Source organism: Parus major, chromosome 1, assembly GCF_001522545.3.
Source record: "Parus major isolate Abel chromosome 1, Parus_major1.1, whole genome shotgun sequence".
Taxonomy (NCBI): domain Eukaryota; kingdom Metazoa; phylum Chordata; class Aves; order Passeriformes; family Paridae; genus Parus; species Parus major.
The window spans coordinates 38400823-38422251 of record NC_031768.1 but is presented as its reverse complement, the minus strand read 5'-3'; the positions used below and the strand labels follow the sequence as shown (position 1 = coordinate 38422251).

General features: G+C 36.4%; 1 protein-coding gene across 1 annotated transcript in view; it reads left to right on the top strand.

Moving 5' to 3' along the window:
• Positions 1 to 21429, top strand: part of PCCA (propionyl-CoA carboxylase subunit alpha) — a 274019-nt gene that overhangs the window by 84998 nt on the left and 167592 nt on the right. Inside the window, exons 9-12 of the mRNA XM_015631135.3 lie at positions 3670 to 3748; positions 10367 to 10469; positions 15405 to 15499; positions 21070 to 21220. Coding sequence (XP_015486621.1) covers positions 3670 to 3748; positions 10367 to 10469; positions 15405 to 15499; positions 21070 to 21220 — 428 coding nt within the window. The remainder of the gene's footprint in view (positions 1 to 3669; positions 3749 to 10366; positions 10470 to 15404; positions 15500 to 21069; positions 21221 to 21429) is intronic.

Here is a 21429-nt window from a genome sequence, read left to right as displayed (position 1 = left end):
ATTACATTGGCCCTTTTCCCATGCTGCTTTAGGTCTGTTTGTAGAATTGTACATTAAGAACTGTTGGATTCTTAATTCTGAAGCATCGATGAAACTCCAGAAAGTTTGACTCCTCTAATTGAAAGGATTGAACAGCTATGAAGTGCAGCCAGTTAAAACTAAATGAAAATCTGTACAAAACTGGAGATGAACAAGATGTTTTTTTGTCATGTTTCATTTGACATGGGTTTCGTTAGTGCTAGGATTTAATAATGGATATTGAAAAGAATCTTGTATCGCCACATGCAATATTGCTCAAACTGGTATTGCACACTGTGTACTGTGGTCTACTATCTGCAACTTGATAAAAATGGGTAAATGACATCTAAAAACCATGGTGGCAAAGGGTGGGAGCTAACAGCTGTGGGACATCAGAAGTTTGTTTACTCCTTTTATCATTCAGATTCTCAGAACAGTAACTGTCCTGGAAACAAAGCAGTCCTAACTTATGAGTACCTATTTAGCAGCAGAAGCAGGTGCAGTGATCTTCAAGTCCGACTGCTTTTTGCTTTCTTGCCTTCTAAGATCTTTAGACCCATCCTTAAGAGACATCACAAGAATGGAAAACTATAAAACAAGAGTAGGTTGTAATCTCACATGCAATTTTAATTTCACGTAAATTGGCATCTAATTTGAGGGAAGGATTGAAAACCTAACACCTACTCAAGAATGTGTCTGCTTTGTGAGTCCTTTCATTGCTCTTGTTGTGGGTACTTACAAATGGTGTTAGAAATTGTTTGCATGCCTCTCCCTTCCCACAACTAATCCAACCAATCCATGCGAACATCCTTTAGGAATTCTGGTTGCTGCTGAATAGTACAAAACTGGAGAGTGTTGAATAATGCATTCTGACCCCAGTATCCTATACCCAATATGTATGCAAAACTTAAATTTTACAAGGTCTTCCTTTCAGTCTTTGGTACTGGCTAAAGTGCTGCCCTAAAGCTTAGTTCAGTGCCCCCAAAAGCAAGGGGTGTGTAACCTCATATTTGAGCAAAAGCTCAAGTACCCTGATTTTCAGGGGACTGGCTGATTTACATGCTAACATGTAGAGGTTTGTTGTAATTTTTCCTTCTTAACCAGAAAAGCTTTATGTATTTTTTCAAAACAGGCCTTACTTTATTTTCTTAGAAATTACTTTATTTTTACTTACATAGTGGCTCTTGGGAGTCTTCAACCTCTTTGCCTATGAGAATGGCTGACATAATCACTGTATATAAAAAAGGCAGGGAGGGAGTGGAAGCAAAGTGATTCACTTGATGAGTGATTATAGTAACCCATGTATACTCTGATAATTTAACTATGTGAGTTGTGATCTATGAAATATATTTTGAAGCATACACAGACTTACCAAGGCTCATTTTCAACCTGCCTGTTTTGCTTTGGAAACTGAAGAACAGTAAATTAGGACTAGATTCTGCTTACAGAATTAAAATCAGCAAACCATTCAAGAGGCTGATATTGTTAGACTGAAATTGGTAGCATGATTAATGGTGATTTTTTCAAGTACATGTAACATTGAATAAAATAGATTAAGTGATAGAAACTGCCTTAGTGCGTTTGCCATGATAAGGCTTAAAACAATGCTTGTTTCAAAATTTCACTCTTGCAGCTTTTTCGGTTGGACAGGGTCTCCAGATGTTGATAGTATTGCCAGAGATTTGCTAGTGTTATCCAGTAAAATCTCATTTCTTGCATGGAAATTATTACAAGATGTGCTTTTAGCTTACCATTTTTAAGATACCCAGTGACTTGTCTAGGAGCCTGGCAGCTGCCAGGGGTCTGGAGATGCAGCTACAACATCAGTAAAGTGTAGGTATTGCATATACTTAATTTCATGAAAATTGGTTGAACTTCACTGTTGCTGCATATAATCTAGAGTTATTTTGCCTTTACCCTTTAATCTCTGGGATTGTAGAGGCCTGGATCAAACTCATTGTTACTCTGTGGCTTATCTTGGACCCTTCTATGGGCGATATCAGATATTTCATAAGAAAAATCTAAGAAAGACTCTAGAAAGGTTATTTGCATGGCTCTGTTTGGTCTTAAATGTTGTAACAAGAGACTACTTTTAGACTCCAAGGCATGGAGATGTATAGCCTTTTGGTAATCCATGCCTATAGGAGTTTGGTTTGTGCTCTACATATGCTTAACTATTACCTCTCTCTAGCTTTCAGCCACGTGAATGCTTTACAGCCTGGGGTTTCACAGTGTAATAATGTGCTAAGTTGGAACTATTTTATTGATTTTTTTTTTTCCTTCCCCTGTTTCTTTGTTAATTTAATGCTCTCTCGTACTGTTGCTGCTTTTCTGCCTTCCAATCAACACTACTGTTTCTTACGCTTGTCCCATGCCTTTTTTCGGGTATCTCTTTCAGACTTAAGAAAACAAAGATTTTACATATCTTGCTGGTTTTAATTATCTTCTCCTGAGCCTCCTTTCAGTTGGATCACTCTGAGGAGGAGGTGGGAATATTGTATTGCTGTCACTTGACAGAGCAAGAGTAGATCTACATTCCAGAAAGAAACTGTAAATATCAGTAATATATATGACTGTAGACTGGACCACTTCTAGGAACCGTATTCAAAAGTCTCTCTCTGTCCCCAGATCAAAGCCTTTCATAGAATATATCTTGAGTTCTCAAGGACTGATAGACTCTTCTTGGCAGATGATGTAATCTGGTCTCATATTAGCCTAATGTTGTGATTTTCATTAAACATACTGGAGACCAAAGGCATGAAAAATTTTCTGCTATCCTAGAAATGTCAAAAGCATTTTAATCAGATCCTTGATTTTTAGTTTTCTGCATGTTTGTGTAGAGAAAGGTGAAGCTCTCTGGTATGATGAAATTGTTTCAGAAAGTTGCTTTGAATTGAAATTACTTGTATTAAAAGTAAAGCATTCATTACTAAGTCTGCATTTAAACTGTGTACTTTGTTATTGTAATTTTCTAGCTTTCAGGAAACGAAGGTCCTGCCTCATATCCATATTACAGTGTCTTGTTCTATGAATAAGATATTGCCTGTTATATACAATGCTGACAGATTTATACTCCTTGTTTTTTCTTACTACATGTCAGTTTGAGAATACATTTTTGCTGTAAACAAAAATAATCTGTTTTCTGATACTATTACATAATATCTAAGCATCACAACTCTTGAGCTGCTCTGTTATTTAAAATGCACTGCACTAGAAGTATTGATAGGATGCATATTTGTTTACTCAATCTTTAGACTTTATTTATGAAGACCTACTCATTTTTGCTATTAATTAAAAAAAATATTATTTAAGCAGCAACAAAGGAACAAAAATTGTTCCAAAAGAAATGTGAGCTTAAAAAGGTCAAATGTCTTATTCATAAATCACTTCATTATTTGGGAATAATTCATTCATTTTTTTTTTTTTGGTATAAATGAATTGGAGAAGACAGCCTTTCTTGGCTGTAGAAATTACTGCACTGACAGCTAAGTTTTGAAAAGAAAAATTTCTCTTCTGTTCTCCCTACAAACAAAGTGTTTTAATAAACGAAGTTATTGTCTACTGGCTTTATTGGACATGTGGTCAGTTGTCATGTTCCTCTGACCAACTGAACAAAGTTTGAACTTCTGTCTAATTGTTCCCCGCTGTTAGGCTACCCTGTCATGATCAAGGCCTCAGCAGGTGGTGGTGGGAAAGGCATGAGAATCGCTTGGGATGATGAAGAGACCAGGTGAGATGCTGTCCAAAAGCTTGCCTTGATGAATGCTGCAGTTACTGAAGTCCCATTAAACTGTTGTGAGCTGACAGTTGAGCAGATATGAAATGTAAGACAGAAATTGGATATTATTTGGTTTTCTTACTTTAGCATAGTGAGAAATATACTTTGGAAGTTTGCATGTGCCTACTTCTAATGAATTATCGCATAAACCTTAAAAAACATCATCCATTAATTTCAGTAAAAACCACAACATTTACAACAGCTGTTAGTCCAATGTTAGATTGTAAACAACGTTTTGCTGTTTGCCTTTCAGAATGCTGATTTATTAATTCTCTGTGTTAGGTAGAATATTTATTAGCCCTGATTCACAAACAGTAATGAGTGCCGTTAGTTCTGTTAAAGCTGATGAGACTGATAATTCATATGTGGAAACACATACGGCGTTACCAGAATGTGCTCTAATAAATTGCATACTTCTCTGTTTAAAGCATTTGTATCGGCAAACTATTGTACTTTTGCCTGTTTTGAAACAACATGTGTTTCAACACACTGATGTTTTCATGTCTCTTACTGGTTGTCTGAATCTTGAACATTTCATGGTACTTTGTTGTTGACTTGGAATTTTACAGTCTGTTCTTTCTCTGCTGATGTTCTGGCAGCAAGGAGCTTGATTTCAACTCCGTGTGCTGATCTGACAGAAAACATATTTTCTGATTTTTCCAAACTTGCAACGAAAAGCCTGTTTGATCCAAAAGAACCTGAATGTTTTCCTTCCTGCATGGAGGGAGCAGCACATGCGCTGAAGTCAAATCAAAGTACAACTGAAATTTTGACTAGTTTAATTTAGTCACCTGCAAGACTTCCCTGTCATTTTTCTGTCCCCTGTTAAATTTTTGTTTGTCAAAACCTAAAAGTTGGATGAAAGAACAATGAATGTCTAGCAGTTAAATTCAAGACTTAAAGGAAACATGGTGGGTTTATTTGTACCTTGCTCTGTCTAGTCCATTTGTATCCAAATCAAAATAGGAAAATTCTTTATTAAAGGGATATTTTGTTGCTATTGATTTAGAATCCAAACTTACTACCTTGATTTTGTTCAGGCAGCAGTTCCATCTGTTGGACTTCAAAGAAAGGTGTTAATTTCTTGTTTATTTCAGAAAGGAGCGAAGGAGCTTGATTAAAGCAACTGTTCTAAAGTAAAAGTGGATCTGAAATCATGATTGCAAACTTACTTTGGAGAAGGGCTGTGGTTTATAAAGTCTCCTAGCTAGGGGAATTCTTTTACATGCATTTGCATATCACTAAATTTAGTACTATTACTTTGACTCAGTCCTATTTTATGATAATTTGAGCTGCTTGCCTTGTTTATGGAAAGCCTTTGAATGGTAGAATATCTGGAATTGGATGGGACCCACAAGGATCATTGAGTCCAGTTCTTAAGTATCATTCATTCATTATTTGGAGTGGAGTCGTACAATAATCATCTTGGTTACTTATGCAAGCCTTGTCTTTATAGTGTAATGTTGAATCTAAAAAGGTGCTGAGAGGAAGAACATCCAGACAGTCACAGGTCAATGCTATTTATTGAAACCTAAATCAAGGAGAAATGCTTATTTTAATGTTTGTGAATAAGCAAAATTAAGTTGACAAAATACTTGTTGCAGGAAGAGGAAAGTGAGTTCTAAGAGAATTTGAAGCCAAACAGATTTACTTTGCAAGTGAAGTAGAGCATTTGGGTTTCTCTTATGGTCTGTCTTTAAGAATGCCTATGAGGTTGTAAAAGATTTGTTCTATGTGTCCAACAGTTGTGTAACAGACCTAAAATTGTTCATTTTTATGTGTCTAGAGAACACTTGACTTTAGTGTTTTGAAGGTGACTCAGTTGTTACTGACAAAACAATGTATCTGATAGTTTTAATACTGCATAAAATTACTGTATGAGTTTTGCTGCATTCAGGACCATGTAATACTAAGTAAACAATTTATTAGCTGTGGGGAGACTCTGGAAAAACAAATATCTGAATAGCCTTTTGCATTTTAGGGTTCATAAATGCAAGGTAAGTGTGAAGAATGGCTGGTAATATTTTGATCTGTAAACTTGTTTTGGCTTTGTCTCATGGGATTAATTGAAAATATTACTTGAAAAAAAAAAGTCTTTATATAGAATCATTCCCGATTTGGAAGAGGAAAAGGATCATAGAGTCCAACCCCTAGCCTTGCATAGGACCATTCCCAAGACTCACACTATTTATCTGAGAGCATTATCCAAGCACTTCTTGAGCTCTGTCAGGCTTGGTGATCTGTGACCACTTCCCTGGGGGGGGCCTGTTCCAGTGTCCAAACGCCCTCTGGGTGAAGAATCTTCTTTGAAACATACTTTTGGATTTTCAGGCTACTTGAAAACCTTTCTTGTTTCTACTGGCTATGTGTATGATAAGGAGGCTTAAATGTATGCATGGCATGGTGTGGAAATAGCCACTGGAAATGGACAAGACCAATCTGAGGAATTTAATAGCTCTTGTTATAGAATTAACTCACTGTGGTAACTTAGTACTTCATCTTTCATGTCCCTTAAATATGCCAAGTGATGACAATTGTTTTAGATCCTCTGTAATTATTATATTATTCCAGCTATAGCTAAGATTTCTCTTAATTTTCAGTTACTATTTCTATTTTTTGATACAGTTTTGTCAGTGTTACAATTTGTTTTTTGAAATAGGTGTTATGCCCTTCACTGTGGAAGGCTGCAGTGATGATTCCATCTCTGGGTAGGGCTGCTGTTGTGTTCTTAAAGATATGAGTACCTCCCAGTTCTCACTTCTGTTGCTTTTTTCCTAATTTTGGTCAAGTTCCAGAGTGGAAATTTTGTGTACAGTTCAAGTCACTGACCCACATCTGAAATTAAAATAGCTCTATGTTCAGTCTAATGTAAACCCTAGCTAGTTTTCTTAGTTTGGAGAAGTATAATTTACTCTTTCTTCACCTAACAGTAGATGCCCACTTGAAATTATACTGAAAATGAAGGGCAGATTTCTGAAAAGCAGTTTACCTTAAGTTCAGGTTAGTTGGTTGGTAGGTTTTTTACAGCCTGGAAAAGTTCTGCCATGGTCTATATCTAAAAGTGTTTTTAACAGTCATTGATCATCCCAGCTCTGGGCTTGTATGTGAAGAGCCTCTGTGCTTGCATCCCAGCGAACCTGATCTGAAAGTGTTTTCAGGTATCGGCAATGTGGAGTTCATTGTGCAGTACAGTAAAACATGACTAGGCCAAGTGTCTATCTACACCTCATCTGTATCATTCTTTCTTTGTGGAGAAACTGAAGGCTTCCTGCTTCCAGTATGCTCATAACAATTGTACATCTAACTAAATTTTTGGGCTTCATGGCTCCAAATGGTGGCCTGGCAGCTCTGAAAAGGAATTAGATTCAGGACTCCATCTTTTGCAAAGAACAGATTGGAATTTTCTGGCAGAGGTTGGGATGGATCTTTGTGTGTCAAGGCACTTACTGGCTTGTAGGTTCAGTATCAGAGGTCATCATACAGGAGCTATTGGCTCATGTTTTAAACTCTGGATTTGCAGATAGAAATTAGTTTTTTTAACTAGTAGCTTCAGTTGCAGAAATGATAACCTCAAAGTTGTAAATTTGAACTAAATCATTTTTTAAGAGTTGTCTTTGAAAAATTTGGAGCTTTGTGTTAGTAATTCCCCCTTCTTGGCTCACCTTCTGTAACTTTTCCTAGGTCTTGAAGTCTTGTGTGCTTAGTGGGTATCTGTTTTGAAGGTTTTTATCAAGGCAGCTTCCAGCAAGAGATATTTAGAGAGATGAAAGATTTTGTCTTCTAGACTATAATAATAGGAAAACGTAAATTGTCATGTTTCTGAAATTCGTTCTTGATGCTTATGCCAACTTTTTGAACGGAAATCAAACATCTGCTCTCAGATTCCAAGAACCCCATATTATTTCTCTTCTGTGGTCTTGGGTTTGGAATGAGCAGTGGGACTGGAAGAAGTTAATGTGGAATAATAAGTAGCAAATCATTCTGAACTCCCCATTCCTAATGCAAAGGATATATGGAGTGTGCAGTATAAGAGGACAATGCTTTAAAAACTCAATAGCATTACCTATTAGAGGCCTGTGGATTGAGTTTGTCATCTTCCCAAAGTATTGCATTTGGCCTTTCAAAGTACTGGGCAAAAACGGGGGCGTATGGGCTTGTCATCCTTGGTCTGTCCTGCAACAGGGTATGTGCTGTTCAGGTAAGGGGAAGGAGTCTTTTGGATGAGTAAAGAACAGTGTTTCCCAAAACCCTATTTTTTAAAAAACCCACATATTCACATGCTATCTACATGTGTAAACATATGTAAAATGCTGTGACTAGATAATTTTAGTTGATTCTAATCCATATTGGTTCTGTGTGTGAAATCAACAACATTTGAGTATCTGTTGCCTATTTGCCATGGTTTTAGAGGGTTTCTACTATACTAATGGCTATCAAACATCTACTTTTTAACAAGAAGGCCCTTCTAATGCTGGCCTTGAAAAGAAAAAAAAACTGTTCTTTTACTATTTCCTGATTCTGAAAACTGAAATTTTACATAATGAGTACAGTCTTTTGTTACTGCCTGACTGCCTCGAAAGAAAATTGTTTTAATTAAAGCAGCACTGCTGATCTCAGAGCTGGAGGCAGAAAGTTGGCATGGCTGTTTCACTTCAGACAACCACAGGAAGGCTTGTGGCAACATCAGTAATGCTTTTGTATAACTTTAACTTCAGTGTGAGTAAATGTACTGTAGGGAGAGAGGGGAACCTTAGAGAGATCCTGTTCTCCCTCTTTACAACTATGCATGTTTGAAGGGATCTAGAGACAGCATCTTGATCTAGCTTCATCCTCTGAATAGCATTATCTCTCAGTTTAAATTGATTGCATTGATCTTTGCTTGATTACATCTTGCATTGAGATTACACAGCTCCAAACTACCACACCTCCCTAAAAAGCCTGCTCTGCTTCTTCATTCTTTCCAGTCATTTTTTTTTTCCTCACATCCATTTGGAAGTAATTTTTTTCACTGGACAATTACAGCTGCATAGTTTTGTATGATAAAGCAAGGTCAGAATATCTGAGATAGTAATTCCTATTATATATAATTTAAACAGATTTACAGATGTATGGAGGAGATGATTAGACACCTGTCTTTTTTTAACAAGTGTTGCAGTTTAGATTCCTAATTAGCACACTTCCTTCAGTGAAAGAAAATGTCAGTTGTGAATAATTGTGCATAAAACTATGTGACACAAAAATATTTACAAAACAAAACAGAGCCTTTCATATAGGAGTTAAAATTGCTGTAAATCAGTTTCGGTAATAAACACTATGTCTGTTTATTACAGCACTTTGTTTTGTTTTTTTTTTTTTTTGACAGATCAGGTAGTGCACAGAATCACTAATTTAGATGGCATTTTTTTCTCTTTACTAGGCAATTAAATATATTGAAGTATGAATTTAGGGAAGTTGTACATTAGGTATGATCTCTCAAAGTTTCAACGTGTACTATCTCACAATGCTGAAAAAATGTGAAGAAATATTTTTAAATATACACATTTCTCTACTGTAAATTTACCTATCTTGTGAATCTGTGGTCTGGGTTAACTTACATCCAAGAGATGGAAAGCATGAAAACTTCAACAGTTGTGCTGTAATTCTTATTCTGGACACAGATGTCAGGGATGCTGTTTCAGTAGTCAGTCACACAGAAATTTGACCAAGGTTTCCCTATGTATCAACATGAATGGCACTAATATGCCACTTAGAAAGCCTGTAGAAAATTTCGTTTCATTCATTTGGGTCCCTGCATTATGCTCTGTCTCACCCTGAGAAAGCTGTTCATGAAGTTGTTTGTCAGAGCTTATGACCCAAGGAGTATTATTTCTGCTATTTATTGGAAATGTAAGTTAAAAAATAAAGTATTATTCAATCTTTATTTTGTTTAACTACATATGTAAGAGAAGAAACAGAGGGAAGCATACAGAATGCTCTGTATAACCCTCACTTATGCTTTAAGGCAGGGAAAAATTGCTAGTACAACTGGTGCTTTCTGTGAGGTTAAGTATTGCACCTTTAGGTTGTGTTCAGTGGTGGAATTTGCAATGTGTGTAATTTTACATTTGCAGTTGTTTAATGCACAATTGACCCTCCTCTGCTGTTCTTGGTTGTTAAGAGGACTGTGTTCTGTAAGTAATGGTGAGCTTCACCTTTACTTCTGTACAACGAGCACTTGGTAATCACTGGGTCTTAAAATTCTATTACTTTATTAGTTTTGCAGAAGAAAATGCCAGCAAAGAAAATGAATACATAATTGTTGTGAATGTTTCAGCTTTTTAAACACACTGAAATTTTTTGTGCTTTGAGAATGTTTTGGTTTGTGATTGATTGGGATTTTTTTTGTGTTGGTAAGAAAAGTACAAAAAAAGGGACACATTACAGAATGAACTGCAAATGGTATAACTTGGTTTTTGGATGTGTGTGTTGATTAGTGAAGATTGACTGTTTACTGAAATCAGTAAGTGTTCTTTCTTGTGTGCTTCAGGACTTCTTAAATATAGATTATTCTCTTTGTTTTCATTATTTAAGGGAAGGTTTTAGGTTTTCATCTCAAGAAGCTGCTTCAAGTTTTGGTGATGATCGCTTACTGATAGAAAAGTTCATTGATAACCCTCGTCACATAGAAATCCAGGTTGGTACTTTTACTATTATCGCTACTATTAATTGTTGTGTATTTATTTAATGAGGTTTGAACCCATAAATAAATCAAAGTTCAAAATGTTTCAAACACTCCACTAAAAAAGGCCCAGAGTCTTGTGTTTTCCGGTGTCTTGGGTCATTGCTCAAACTACATGGCTATCATGTACAATACAGCCTTCCTGTTTTTATTCTCTAGCCTTTCTTTAGCAGGAAGACTGTGAACTGTGTTCAGTTTGTTGGGGGAGAAAAAAAAAAGTTATAGGCATCTGTCCTTAAGGCTGGAGGTTTGAACTCTGGATCCTGTTGGAGTGCTTGAGTGCAGCAGAGGATGTAGGAGTTCAAGAACTGTCATGCTTAACAACTTGTTGCAAGGTCTAGGTGGTTTTGTCAGTATTTTGGAATTCTGTTCTGAAGTATCTACTGGGGAACTCGAGAGGATTTCTGTCACATTTTAAGTAGTCTGTGGTTCAAAATCAGGTGTATTCTTTTTTAACTTCTGCATTATTTCCTTTTCTGTAATTTACTGGATTTAGAGTTAAGTCACGTCTGCTGATGCAGAACAAAAGTTGTTTCTTTTAGGCATTTGTTCAAAAAATTATGATTTCAAAATTTCTGATGTTTGATCTTGTGTATGTTGCTGAATTGTATTGTCAATAGCCTTGAGGTATTTCCTGACAAGAAATCTTTACAAGGCATATTCATGTCCTGAACAGAAATTTCATTTTTTACACAGAAATTTCATTTCTTTTTGTGCAAAATCTAAATCCTTTCTGTGTTGTAGCATATGGTTATTTTTGTTTTTTTTAAATAGGGCCTGAAGTAGCTCAGTAACTGAGTGAAACAAGAACAGTAAACTTGATAGTATGAAATGATTTCTGTGAGAGAAATATTTAATATTTTCCACTAGATGTGTGTCTGCTAGATGTGTGTTCACAGCCTTATGCTTTCTATGGGGCTAACTTGCATATAATAAAATCATAGAATGGGTTGGGTTGGGTTGGAAGGGACCTTGAAAGGCCATCTAGTCCAACCTCCCTGCAATGAGCAGGGACATCTTCAACTTGATCAGGCTGCTAAGAGCCCCTTTCTAACCTGGTGTTGAGTGTTTCTAGGGATGGGGAATCTGCCACCTCATGGGAGAACCTATTCTGTTGTTTAACCACTCTCATGATGAAAGAGTTCTCTCTTATATCTGTTCTAAATCTATAATTTTGTAGTTTAAAGCCATTTAGCCCTTTTTCTGGTGCTATACACCCTGCTAAAAAGTTGGTCTCCATCTTACTTATCAGGTCCCCTCTAAGTATTGAAAAGCTGCAATTAAGTCTCCCCAGAGCCTTCTTTTTTCCAGGCTGAACTGCCCCAAGTCTCTCAGCCTTTCCTCACAGGAGAGGTGATCAGTCCCTCTGATTATTCTTGTGGCTCCTACTCTGGACTTGTTCCAACAGGTCCATGTTTTTGCTGTGCTGAGGACTCCAGAGCTGGATGTAGTACTCCTGGTATGGTCTCAGCAGAGAGGAGTAGAAGGGGAGAAGGGAAGAAAGAAGAGTGAAATGAAGAAACAGTCTGTGAACAGTGAAACAGCAAAATGAAGAAACAGTGTAAAAATGAAATTTAAATCCCTCCTTAATCTCTATTGAAAAGTAATGGAAAGGTATATAGTGAACTCAGTTTCAGCATTGATCTTAGGGTTCAAAAGAGGTCAGATTGCTACAGCATCTTTCTGTATTCTCTTGCTATGGCTAATAATTTTTGGCTACCTATGCCCTTTTTTCTTTTTGTCTGTGCAGATCAGTACAACTCTAACATCTCTTCTTTCAGTGCTTGCAGATTTGGGAGATTCAGCAGGTTCCTACTGATTCTTCAGTGACACAAAAGTTAGATGAGATCGATTCCTCCATATTTCCTTGAGTTCGGAGCAGATTTTACATTGTCTTGATTCCTTTGGGTTCAAAAAAGATTACCCCAAAAAACTAAGTAGTAGTGTATTTAGGAACTGTTGAATAATTCCAACAAAATACTTTTGCTATTAATAATTTATAGTTTTATTTATAATGAGCATACAGTGAATGTTGTTTTCCTTTTTCAAGCACTTTGATGGTACCTTTTAACAATATCATAGCATATCATTTTAACTTCATGTTCTAATCAGCTTTAGGACGTTGACCTTGGTTCATTTTCAAACTGCTGAATATACAAACAATTTGAGACCAGATGCCAAATATTTATTAATTTAGCAGTGACTTTTAAATAGAACTTTTTTTAGCTTTCTTATATTTCTCCAAAGCATTGGTACTTAAAATTGTTAAATAAGAAGTTTCCTGTGTCTAGCTATAAAACAATCACTTTGTAAAACATGAGAAAAGACTAAAACAATTAACAGGAAAATAGAGTCCAAATACACTTTATGCTTGAACTGATTTGAAGTCTTGTTCTCCTGAAGTATCTGATAAAAAGTTTAAAGTAAGAGTACATGGAATGTCTACTACTTGGCCAGAAAACAATCCTACAACTGGAAGCAGAATTTAGCTGAATCATGTAGGAGGGATTCTGCTACATAATATTTAATTATTTTGGCATGTAGATGCACATAGCATGTACTAATGTCCTAATCATCTAATCCTGCAAAAAGGGGCATTCTCTGTTATGAATGTTTAGATAACAGAAACAAAAGCTGTAGCTGGGACATGCATGTTTAATGAGATGTGCACTGGAATTCCTCGTCATCTCAGAGATGATGATTTCAGAATACTGCAAGATAGAATCTTCTGAGAAGCAGTTGTTTCTTTTACTGGAAACAGTGGTCACAGAATAAAAGTAAAAGCCTAATGCTGGATATTGTTGGCTTATTCTATTTGTAATTACTTTCTCATAGTAGACGTTCATTCATGTCTCTTTTTCACATTAATTAATAATGGAAAAACATTTCTTTTAAGATCCAGGTTGCTGAAATGCAGTAGGATATGAGGAATGTCCTGAAGTGAAAAAAAAGTTACTGCATGGATTGAAAAAATGTATTATTGTCAGAGAGAGAGAAGCACAATGACCAATTTTTATTGTAATGTTCCAAGATCTTGTTTGTTGTGACAAGACAGAATTCTGTGGAAAGTTGTAGGCTAATAGTGAAGCAAAAGTGCTCACAAAGAATCATTCTGCTTACGGGACAGTGATTTTTCCATCAAGTACCGTGCTATGCTCTAGAGGTATTGCTTTAATACTAAAATAATCCACACAAAAAATCAATCTAAAAGTCTTTGGACCTCCCAAATGATTTCTTGTAGGGTCCCACGGGCTTGTAAAGCTCCACTCATCTGGATTGGATGGGTGAGCATTTAGGTAGGAAGTACCTGGTTTTATTTATTTATTTATATTTTCTTTTCTTTGTGTTGAGTCCCTTGCGAGGTAAACTAGCAGTTGGCTGGAGCATCCTGGTGCTAGTGCTGCTGCTAAACCTCCCCCTGGACAGGGAAAAAGTTTCTTGGAGATGCTTTAGTTTAGGAAATCGTAAAGTTGTCAACCTTCTAGACCACTTTCTTTCACTAGAAAGCTCCATAAATTTGTGGGAGCACGACAGAATTTTTTAGGAGGGAAAACATCTGATCTTACAGGGCACAGAGCACCCTGGATCTGATGCTGCACAGTGCACATCAGTTGTCTTCATGGGTTCACTGCCTCGTTTTCAGCCACATCTACCCAGATTTTTCACGCCTTAGCAACCATTGGTGTCATAGATGCAGGAATTCATCTTGCCTAGTGCCATACTTGCTCTGTGATGCTAAAAGGAATAATAAATAATACAGATGCATTGTCACAAATGTGAGTAGATATGGTTGAGTTCACACAGTTTGAAGAAGATTGTCTCCTTGTTTTATCTTGTTGGTTTTCAGTGTAGAACTGAGCTATTAAAGAATGAAGCATGAATATTGGCATGGGTTCCCGCAGATCAAAGCAGGAAGATAGATGGAAAAAAAAATGCGTTGGAAGTAAAATTTTATAAGGAAGAAAGGGAGCAGGTGTGGTCTGTGTTAAAAGAAATTGTTCTAAGAATAAGTGTAGCGTTATCATCATAAGATGAGAAGAAGTCTACTTGAATCTTGAAATCTAGTATTTGGTATTGGAAATGGCTGCATCATACCATCAATTTCATAAAGGGACAGAGTTCCTTTTCTTACTTTCACCTCTATTTTGAAGTTGAAGGATCAATTAAGAGTTCTGCTATGCTCAACTTGTGGGCTTTTTTCTAGTGTGTAATTTATGTAGTTGAATCTAGATACTTGATTTTGTTACCTCTTCAAAGAACTGAAGCTGCAGCCAAGAACCATAGTTACTGATTTATAAAAAATTTCTTGAAACTACTGCTTTTATTTCCTTTGAAAATACTGAGGAAGGTGCAAATTTTATCCTCCTTAATGAAGGATAACAAAGTTTCTGAAATTTATTTTCTTCTTCATTAAACACAGGGTGCTGTAGTTTGCCTACTAAGAAAGTTCCATTAGACATTTTTTCTGAAAGCTTTTGTGTGTAATTTAGGAGCAAAATTTGCCATCCTTTGAGATTTTTTTGTTGATGCAATATTTTGCTTTTGTGTAATTTTGTAACACAGTGCAATTTGAAATGCTTAAAAATGTAGTTTTAATCTTATTTCAGCCTTTTGTAAGAGGATCTTTAATATTCAGAAATCAAATTTTGAAGTGAGAGGGTGTTTTGATATGTACAGACTCTATGTAGAGTAGAATAGTCCTACTCAGAATTTGAAGAAATGTTCAATTAGTATTTCATATATAATTAATGTTCTACACGAGCTTTTTTCCCCCAAGCATTATTTTTAGTTTGGAAAAAAATCCCAAACCCTAAATGCTGCATAACAGTATTATGTCTAAAGACCAAATGCTTGCATCTGTTTATTAATAGCAGTATGCTATTGTTTCAGGTTTTGGCAGATAAACATGGCAATGCCTTGTGGTTGAATGAAAGAGAATGCTCGATTCAAAGGAGAAACCAGAAGGTTGTGGAGGAAGCACCAAGGTGTGTATACTGAATTCTCGATGTGGCTTCATCGTAACTGAAAGCACTTTTGGAAACCTGCTGGTTCTATTTATTTTACAAATGCAAGCAAGTTTTATTCTATTAAAAAGCACAAAGGAAACAAATGTTTGTTACAGTCATTTGACTGTAATGCAATTTCCATGTTGTTTTTGAGGGAGTTTTGATTTTGCATTACAGTGTCTTTCTGTAAGAAAACTAGAGTTTTGTAGTTAATTTGTTTCATGATCTTGTATAAAATGGATCTGGATCTTACCAGTCCAGTGTATATGGTATTGCTTTGTTTATATATATGAGATTTTTCTTTGATATTAATTTTTGGATATAAAAGTCAAATAAAACATGAAATAGATATGCATTTTACCACAGATACAGGTATTTGACTTCTACAGTAATGGTGTAAAAGCTACATAATAGTGTATATTTCCATTTGATTTGGAATATGAAGTACAAAATACTCTGCAGCACTTTCCCGTTCATGGTAGAAAACTGGAAATCCAGATGTCTAGGAACTCAAAAGTGCAAAATTGTTTTAAACTTAGTGATTTAATGTAAAGCGGAAATACCTTACTGCTGTGCAAGATATGGCCTTGCTGTGTTTTCTGTTGTACTGCAATCATCAGAGAAATACATGTATTAAAAGGGCAGCAAGAAATTCTGATTTCAGAAAGGGAGACATGGGTATATCACTGCCTGTGGGAATTACCAGTGTAATATGTTCACCAGCTGGAATGGGCTTGATGTATTTTTTTATAGCACAGAACTATATGATGCAACAATTGGGGATGTGAGGAAAAGCACATGACCCAAATGGCATTTCTTTAGAGGTGCCTTATTAGTTAATGTTGAATCATAATTGCAGGACTGCCACTGTATGGCCTCTATTTTTAAAAAAAGAACAAAGTTTAAATCTAAAGATACAAATCCACTTTAAAATGCTTTCTGCTAGTGCTTGTGGATTTCTTGGAAGCCTTACGGTGTTTATGCCTAAAGATCTTACTGTGTTATTGTGGAAAGTGAATACTTCAGGTCCAGATAAAATGCACATGTGCATGTATGTGTACCTAAGCACTTAGACTGCCTCATGAGTATATGTAAGGCAATGCCTGTTACTCCTGCTTGCTCCTTCTCCATGCCTGTGGTCAATTAAAGTGGCATGATATGTCTTTTTCTCACTAGCCAGAGTGTTTTCTTTTATCAGAAATACCAGCCTTTTAACTTTATTTGGCTTCTCTGTTGAAGTAGCCATTAAGTTTTCTCATCCTCTCCTATATCCCTACAAGAGTGTGGGCAAGTCAATAGTTCCAAAATATAGCATGAAAAACTTCCCTTTTTGTTGTTGAATGTTCCAGACTCTGCCAGACTTCTGCTGGCAGCTTTGGAAGTGTTACCTGCCTTACAGCCACTTGCACTTGGTTGCAGAATCCATTAATTTTCAAAGGGTCACAAGACTTGCAGATAAGCAGGACACTAACTTCTGTGAGACACAAGAGAGACCCTAAAGCCTCAAGTTGACCCTTCCTGGGAATGTTGTTTCAGTTTCACTGCTTAAGGAATCCTGGACATAGCTCTTCTGGTATGGCTGGATGTAGGAAGTAGGCTGTCCTCTTTTCTCCTGTTGTAAATGGTAGCTGCTATTAAGAACTCTGAGATAGGTCCAACCTTTTTATTTTCTTTCATGAAACCTGGGAAGTAGGCATATTATGGGCCAAAACTTTTTTTTTCCCCCCCAAACAATTAAGGGCTTTTGACATTGGCTTCTTCTCATGCCTTTTTTGATTTACTCCATTATGATGGCATTTTCCTAAGTGTCTAATTTAAGAGGCTGAGGGCTTTTTGGCTTGGAGAGTGAACCTATGAGTTTCTTCAAGCTAAGTCTGCAGCTGCTGAACTTACCCTTAGGAATCATTTTGTGTTTGTCTCTCCAGTTTTACGAGGGAAGTTTAGTCTTTTGTCAAAAACAAACAACAAACAAAAAATGCTGTCGTTTGTTGAGAGAAATCCCTTCAGTTCACATACTAATGAGGTTACAATATTCAAGGGACCCCTGGTGTTCATGATTGTCAGTCCCCCAGATTCAAATTAGGAGACCAAAAACTTTACTCATATCCTTTACATGTGGTAAGTTAATGTCTTTTGGAAAGTACAGACAATAAGACACATTCAGTCATCACTAGTTTTTTACTTTGTGCTCAGCAAAGTTAGTGATGCACAAAGCTTCCAGCGATGTACCATAATTTTATCTGTTTCTACTTTCACACATTTTTGGATACGCTGTTGTCTTTTCATTTCACAGAGGCTGACATTTAAAGAGATGAGTGGCATTTAATAGTCTTATTGTTTTTCCTTAGTTGAGTTTTTGTTTCTCAACTGCCCAAGCTCTTTGTTCATTTTCACATAGTTGCCATGAGACACTGTACTTCAGCAAGAATATTTACAAAGGTGTGGTTATGTTTTCCGGTCACTGCAGTGGTTAATAAGAGATTGTTTCCCATGTGGAGAAACAAGTCCTGTAAGTTTATCAGAAAATCCATGGATCCTTTAGGATTAATCAAAATTGAATGCAGAAGAGTATTAACTGACAGCTTATTCAATAATTGGAGTAGTAACTCAGAGGAGTGCTCTAAAAATTTACTTTGGTGAGCACACATGTCCTATCTAACAATTTCTGAACCTGTTGGAAAGCTGTAAAAACCTGTAAGAAGCTTCTTAAAGCACTTAAATTTTGCCTCACCTCTAGTGTGAAGGAATGATCATCTGTTCAGAGGCACTGTCAATTTGAATGAATATATGTAAGCAGGAGCTTAGCAGAAAGGTGAATTATTGAATTAGACTCTATCTACAGGTTCTTAGAGTTGTTATGCATATATGTGTGTCAGACTCTACATTTCTTCTCACTGTCTAGAAATCCTTGAAGGGTTTTGTGTTAAGAGAAATGTGAGCCTGTCCTGTTTGTGACTGTGCATGTGATTCATATGTGGGCACTATTTAGATGTTGGGGCAGAAGTGTGTACTCAAATTCTTTAGCCTATTTATGCCCATGGTCTGGTAGTACCTAATGAATATCTCAAAGGATAATGTTTTGTGTAGGTAAGATTTTTAAAGGAGCAATGTGCTTGGATGGAGCAGGGAAACTGACTTTGAATTTAGAAAATTGAGGTTCACTCCCCCAGTGTGGTGGAATCTTCAGAGGAAGGATAAGTGTTATTGAGCATTTATTTTGTCCAAACTGAGTAGTGAATTTCCACTGATGGTGTAACTGTGTTTTTCAAAATGTCAACTTTGTCTCTGAGTGAAGGTGATAGAGGTATTTTGGGAAACCTTATCTGATGAACTAAAAGTGGAGAGGTAACATCTTGTCCATGTAGTTCATCTCCCTGGCTGTAGAAACAAAGTGACAAATTGATTGTATTTCCCTTTGATTAACTTACAGCAAACTTGATGAAGGTCTTATGAATGAGGTGTCAGGTCTGAGTTATTTTTTCTTTTTGGTTCTTTTATTTTGTGAATACTTTTTATTTTTATGATAGCATTTGTGCTGCCATAGGCGCTGTTTGGTCTAAAGAAAAACAGGTGTATGTGTGAGAAAAAGATTTGAAGTCAGGTTTAAAATGCTGTCTTTTCAAGTGATGCAAGAGTTGTCTTGGTTATAAAAGGTACATAGTTAAAAAAGGGAGAAACAGTGTACTTGAAAGGTAAAGCAGTAGACAAGACTATAAAAACTTTGGTTAATTAACCTAGCCAATGGTAGGGATGATCCAGTTGTTTCAGAGTGTAAAGCTTAACTGTGTGGCAGAGATCAAGTTTAGCAATGTGACACCTGTGTTCCATTCTCTGGCTACAGCAGGAGGTGAACAGTGAGATCTCAGACTTACATTTAACAGGTATAGGGAAGACACTACTGTAATGAAGGGAAGTAACTGTCTTTCATCTATGTGAGAAGTAATAATGGTTATTCTAGAAATAGAGTATGAAGCTGATACTGAGAATGTTTTGTGCTTCATAAGCCATTCATTGATCTTTCATGATCAAAGCGCTACAGAAACTCCATAATGAGTTACAGAATGTTGATTTCATGTAATGTATTTATCCTCTTACGGAATCAAAATAAGGAATATTATGAAACTATTTTACATTTACCGGCTCCTATTCTTATAGGTATGACACAGTTTTTATGTCTTCTGATCTTCCCACTCGTCTGATGTAGGATCTCATACAGCTTTCTTGAATGAGACTTGACTTCTTTACCTGTTGATCTCATTGTTTGCCAAGAAAGAAATTTTTTCCTAAATTCTGAAAATGCCCGCATTGCAGTCCATCAGAATCTGCCTGTGTGGGCCCCGGAAGGACAGAGGTGTGAAGTACCACTTTTCCAGTAAAGAAAAGGATTCCACTGTCTCCTTCTTTGCCTAGATATTTGCTCCCTTCTTGTGTCATGTCAAATATGATTTGTTGTGGCAGAAGTCTCTAGCTCTTCTGTGAGTTCAGGTCTCAGTAAAAAACACCACAGTAGGTGCTGAAAGATAAGTCTTTACCCACCACTAGCTTCAGTCTGAGTGCAGTCTGGGGCTCTAGATGGAGCTTCACTGGCTTTGAGGCCACTGTAGATAGGTGAGGGCTCTTGATTGCTCCTTTGCAGAATAAGAGCCCACTGTTGAAACCATCTTGAGAAATATGTAGGACTTGTTGTTTTAATTTTCAAGAGTAACTTAGAGGTAAGATAGAATTGACTGTCTATTGCCTTGCAAAAGTACTTTTAAAATGATAGCTGAGTTATGTGCCTAATGTAAGTCAAAACAGAAATATAAATAATAAGTATATTTACAAGCTTATATAAGATGTATAGCTACATGTTCTTTCATTGAAAAAAAATCAATGTATCAGGTTGAGGGGCAACTGGTTTCAAGGCCATGGTGGAATACCACAGAAATATATCTACATATCTATCTGTATCTGTCTAATTAATTTGCATAGATTAATCTAAATCTGAATTTATGGTACAGATGAGAGTAACAAGCAAAATGTATTACTTCCAGAAAGACTTCCAGAGTCTTTTGATTCACTGGCCCTGTGGAAGTTGTGGTATGCTCTCCTAGAATGAGGGACCTTGGCATTTGGGCAGTGTTCACAGTGTCTCCCAAGGTGGCAGCTGAGCTACTCTTTGGGTGTCCTTGAGTGTGTCCAAGATATATGGAAAAGAATGTATTGCAGTTAATGTGGATAATAAATATGTCTTCTAAGATTGCATCAGTTTCTGTCTTTTTTTATTTAATTTGCATTATTTTAGACCTCGCTGTTGTGAGGGTGTTGCGTTCTGTTATTTTATATTTTAGAGAATATAGTGATTTTCTGTACATAGCAGTAATTGTAAAGCATGCAATATATCTACTTAGGGGCAGTATAAATGTAAAGACACACATCTGACAGTCTTGATATATTTTCATAACTTTAATAATGATGCCATCCTCTTTTGACCATAGTTTAAACAGAAGAGTAAATGATAGAATAATTATTATTTTTTAACTAAAAAAGTTATTCTTTCTATATTGTAGCACTTTTCTAGACCCTGAAACTCGAAGAGCAATGGGAGAACAAGCAGTAGCTCTTGCCAAAGCAGTAAAGTATTCCTCTGCTGGAACAGTAGAATTCCTTGTGGACTCCAGTAAGAATTTCTACTTTTTGGAAATGAATACTAGGCTTCAGGTAAGAAAAACAACTCTTCAGGTTCAGAAAAGTGTTATTTAAATAAACACACCATAACCTTCTCCCATTTTTGAGGGTCTGCTCCTGCAAAGATTTAAACATAAGTGTCTTGATGCATGTGAGCACTTCCTACTGAAGTTAAAAGATGTACTCACATAAGCCTGCCTATGCCAGACTTTGCAGCAGTGAGCCCTTGCGCAGCACTCAGT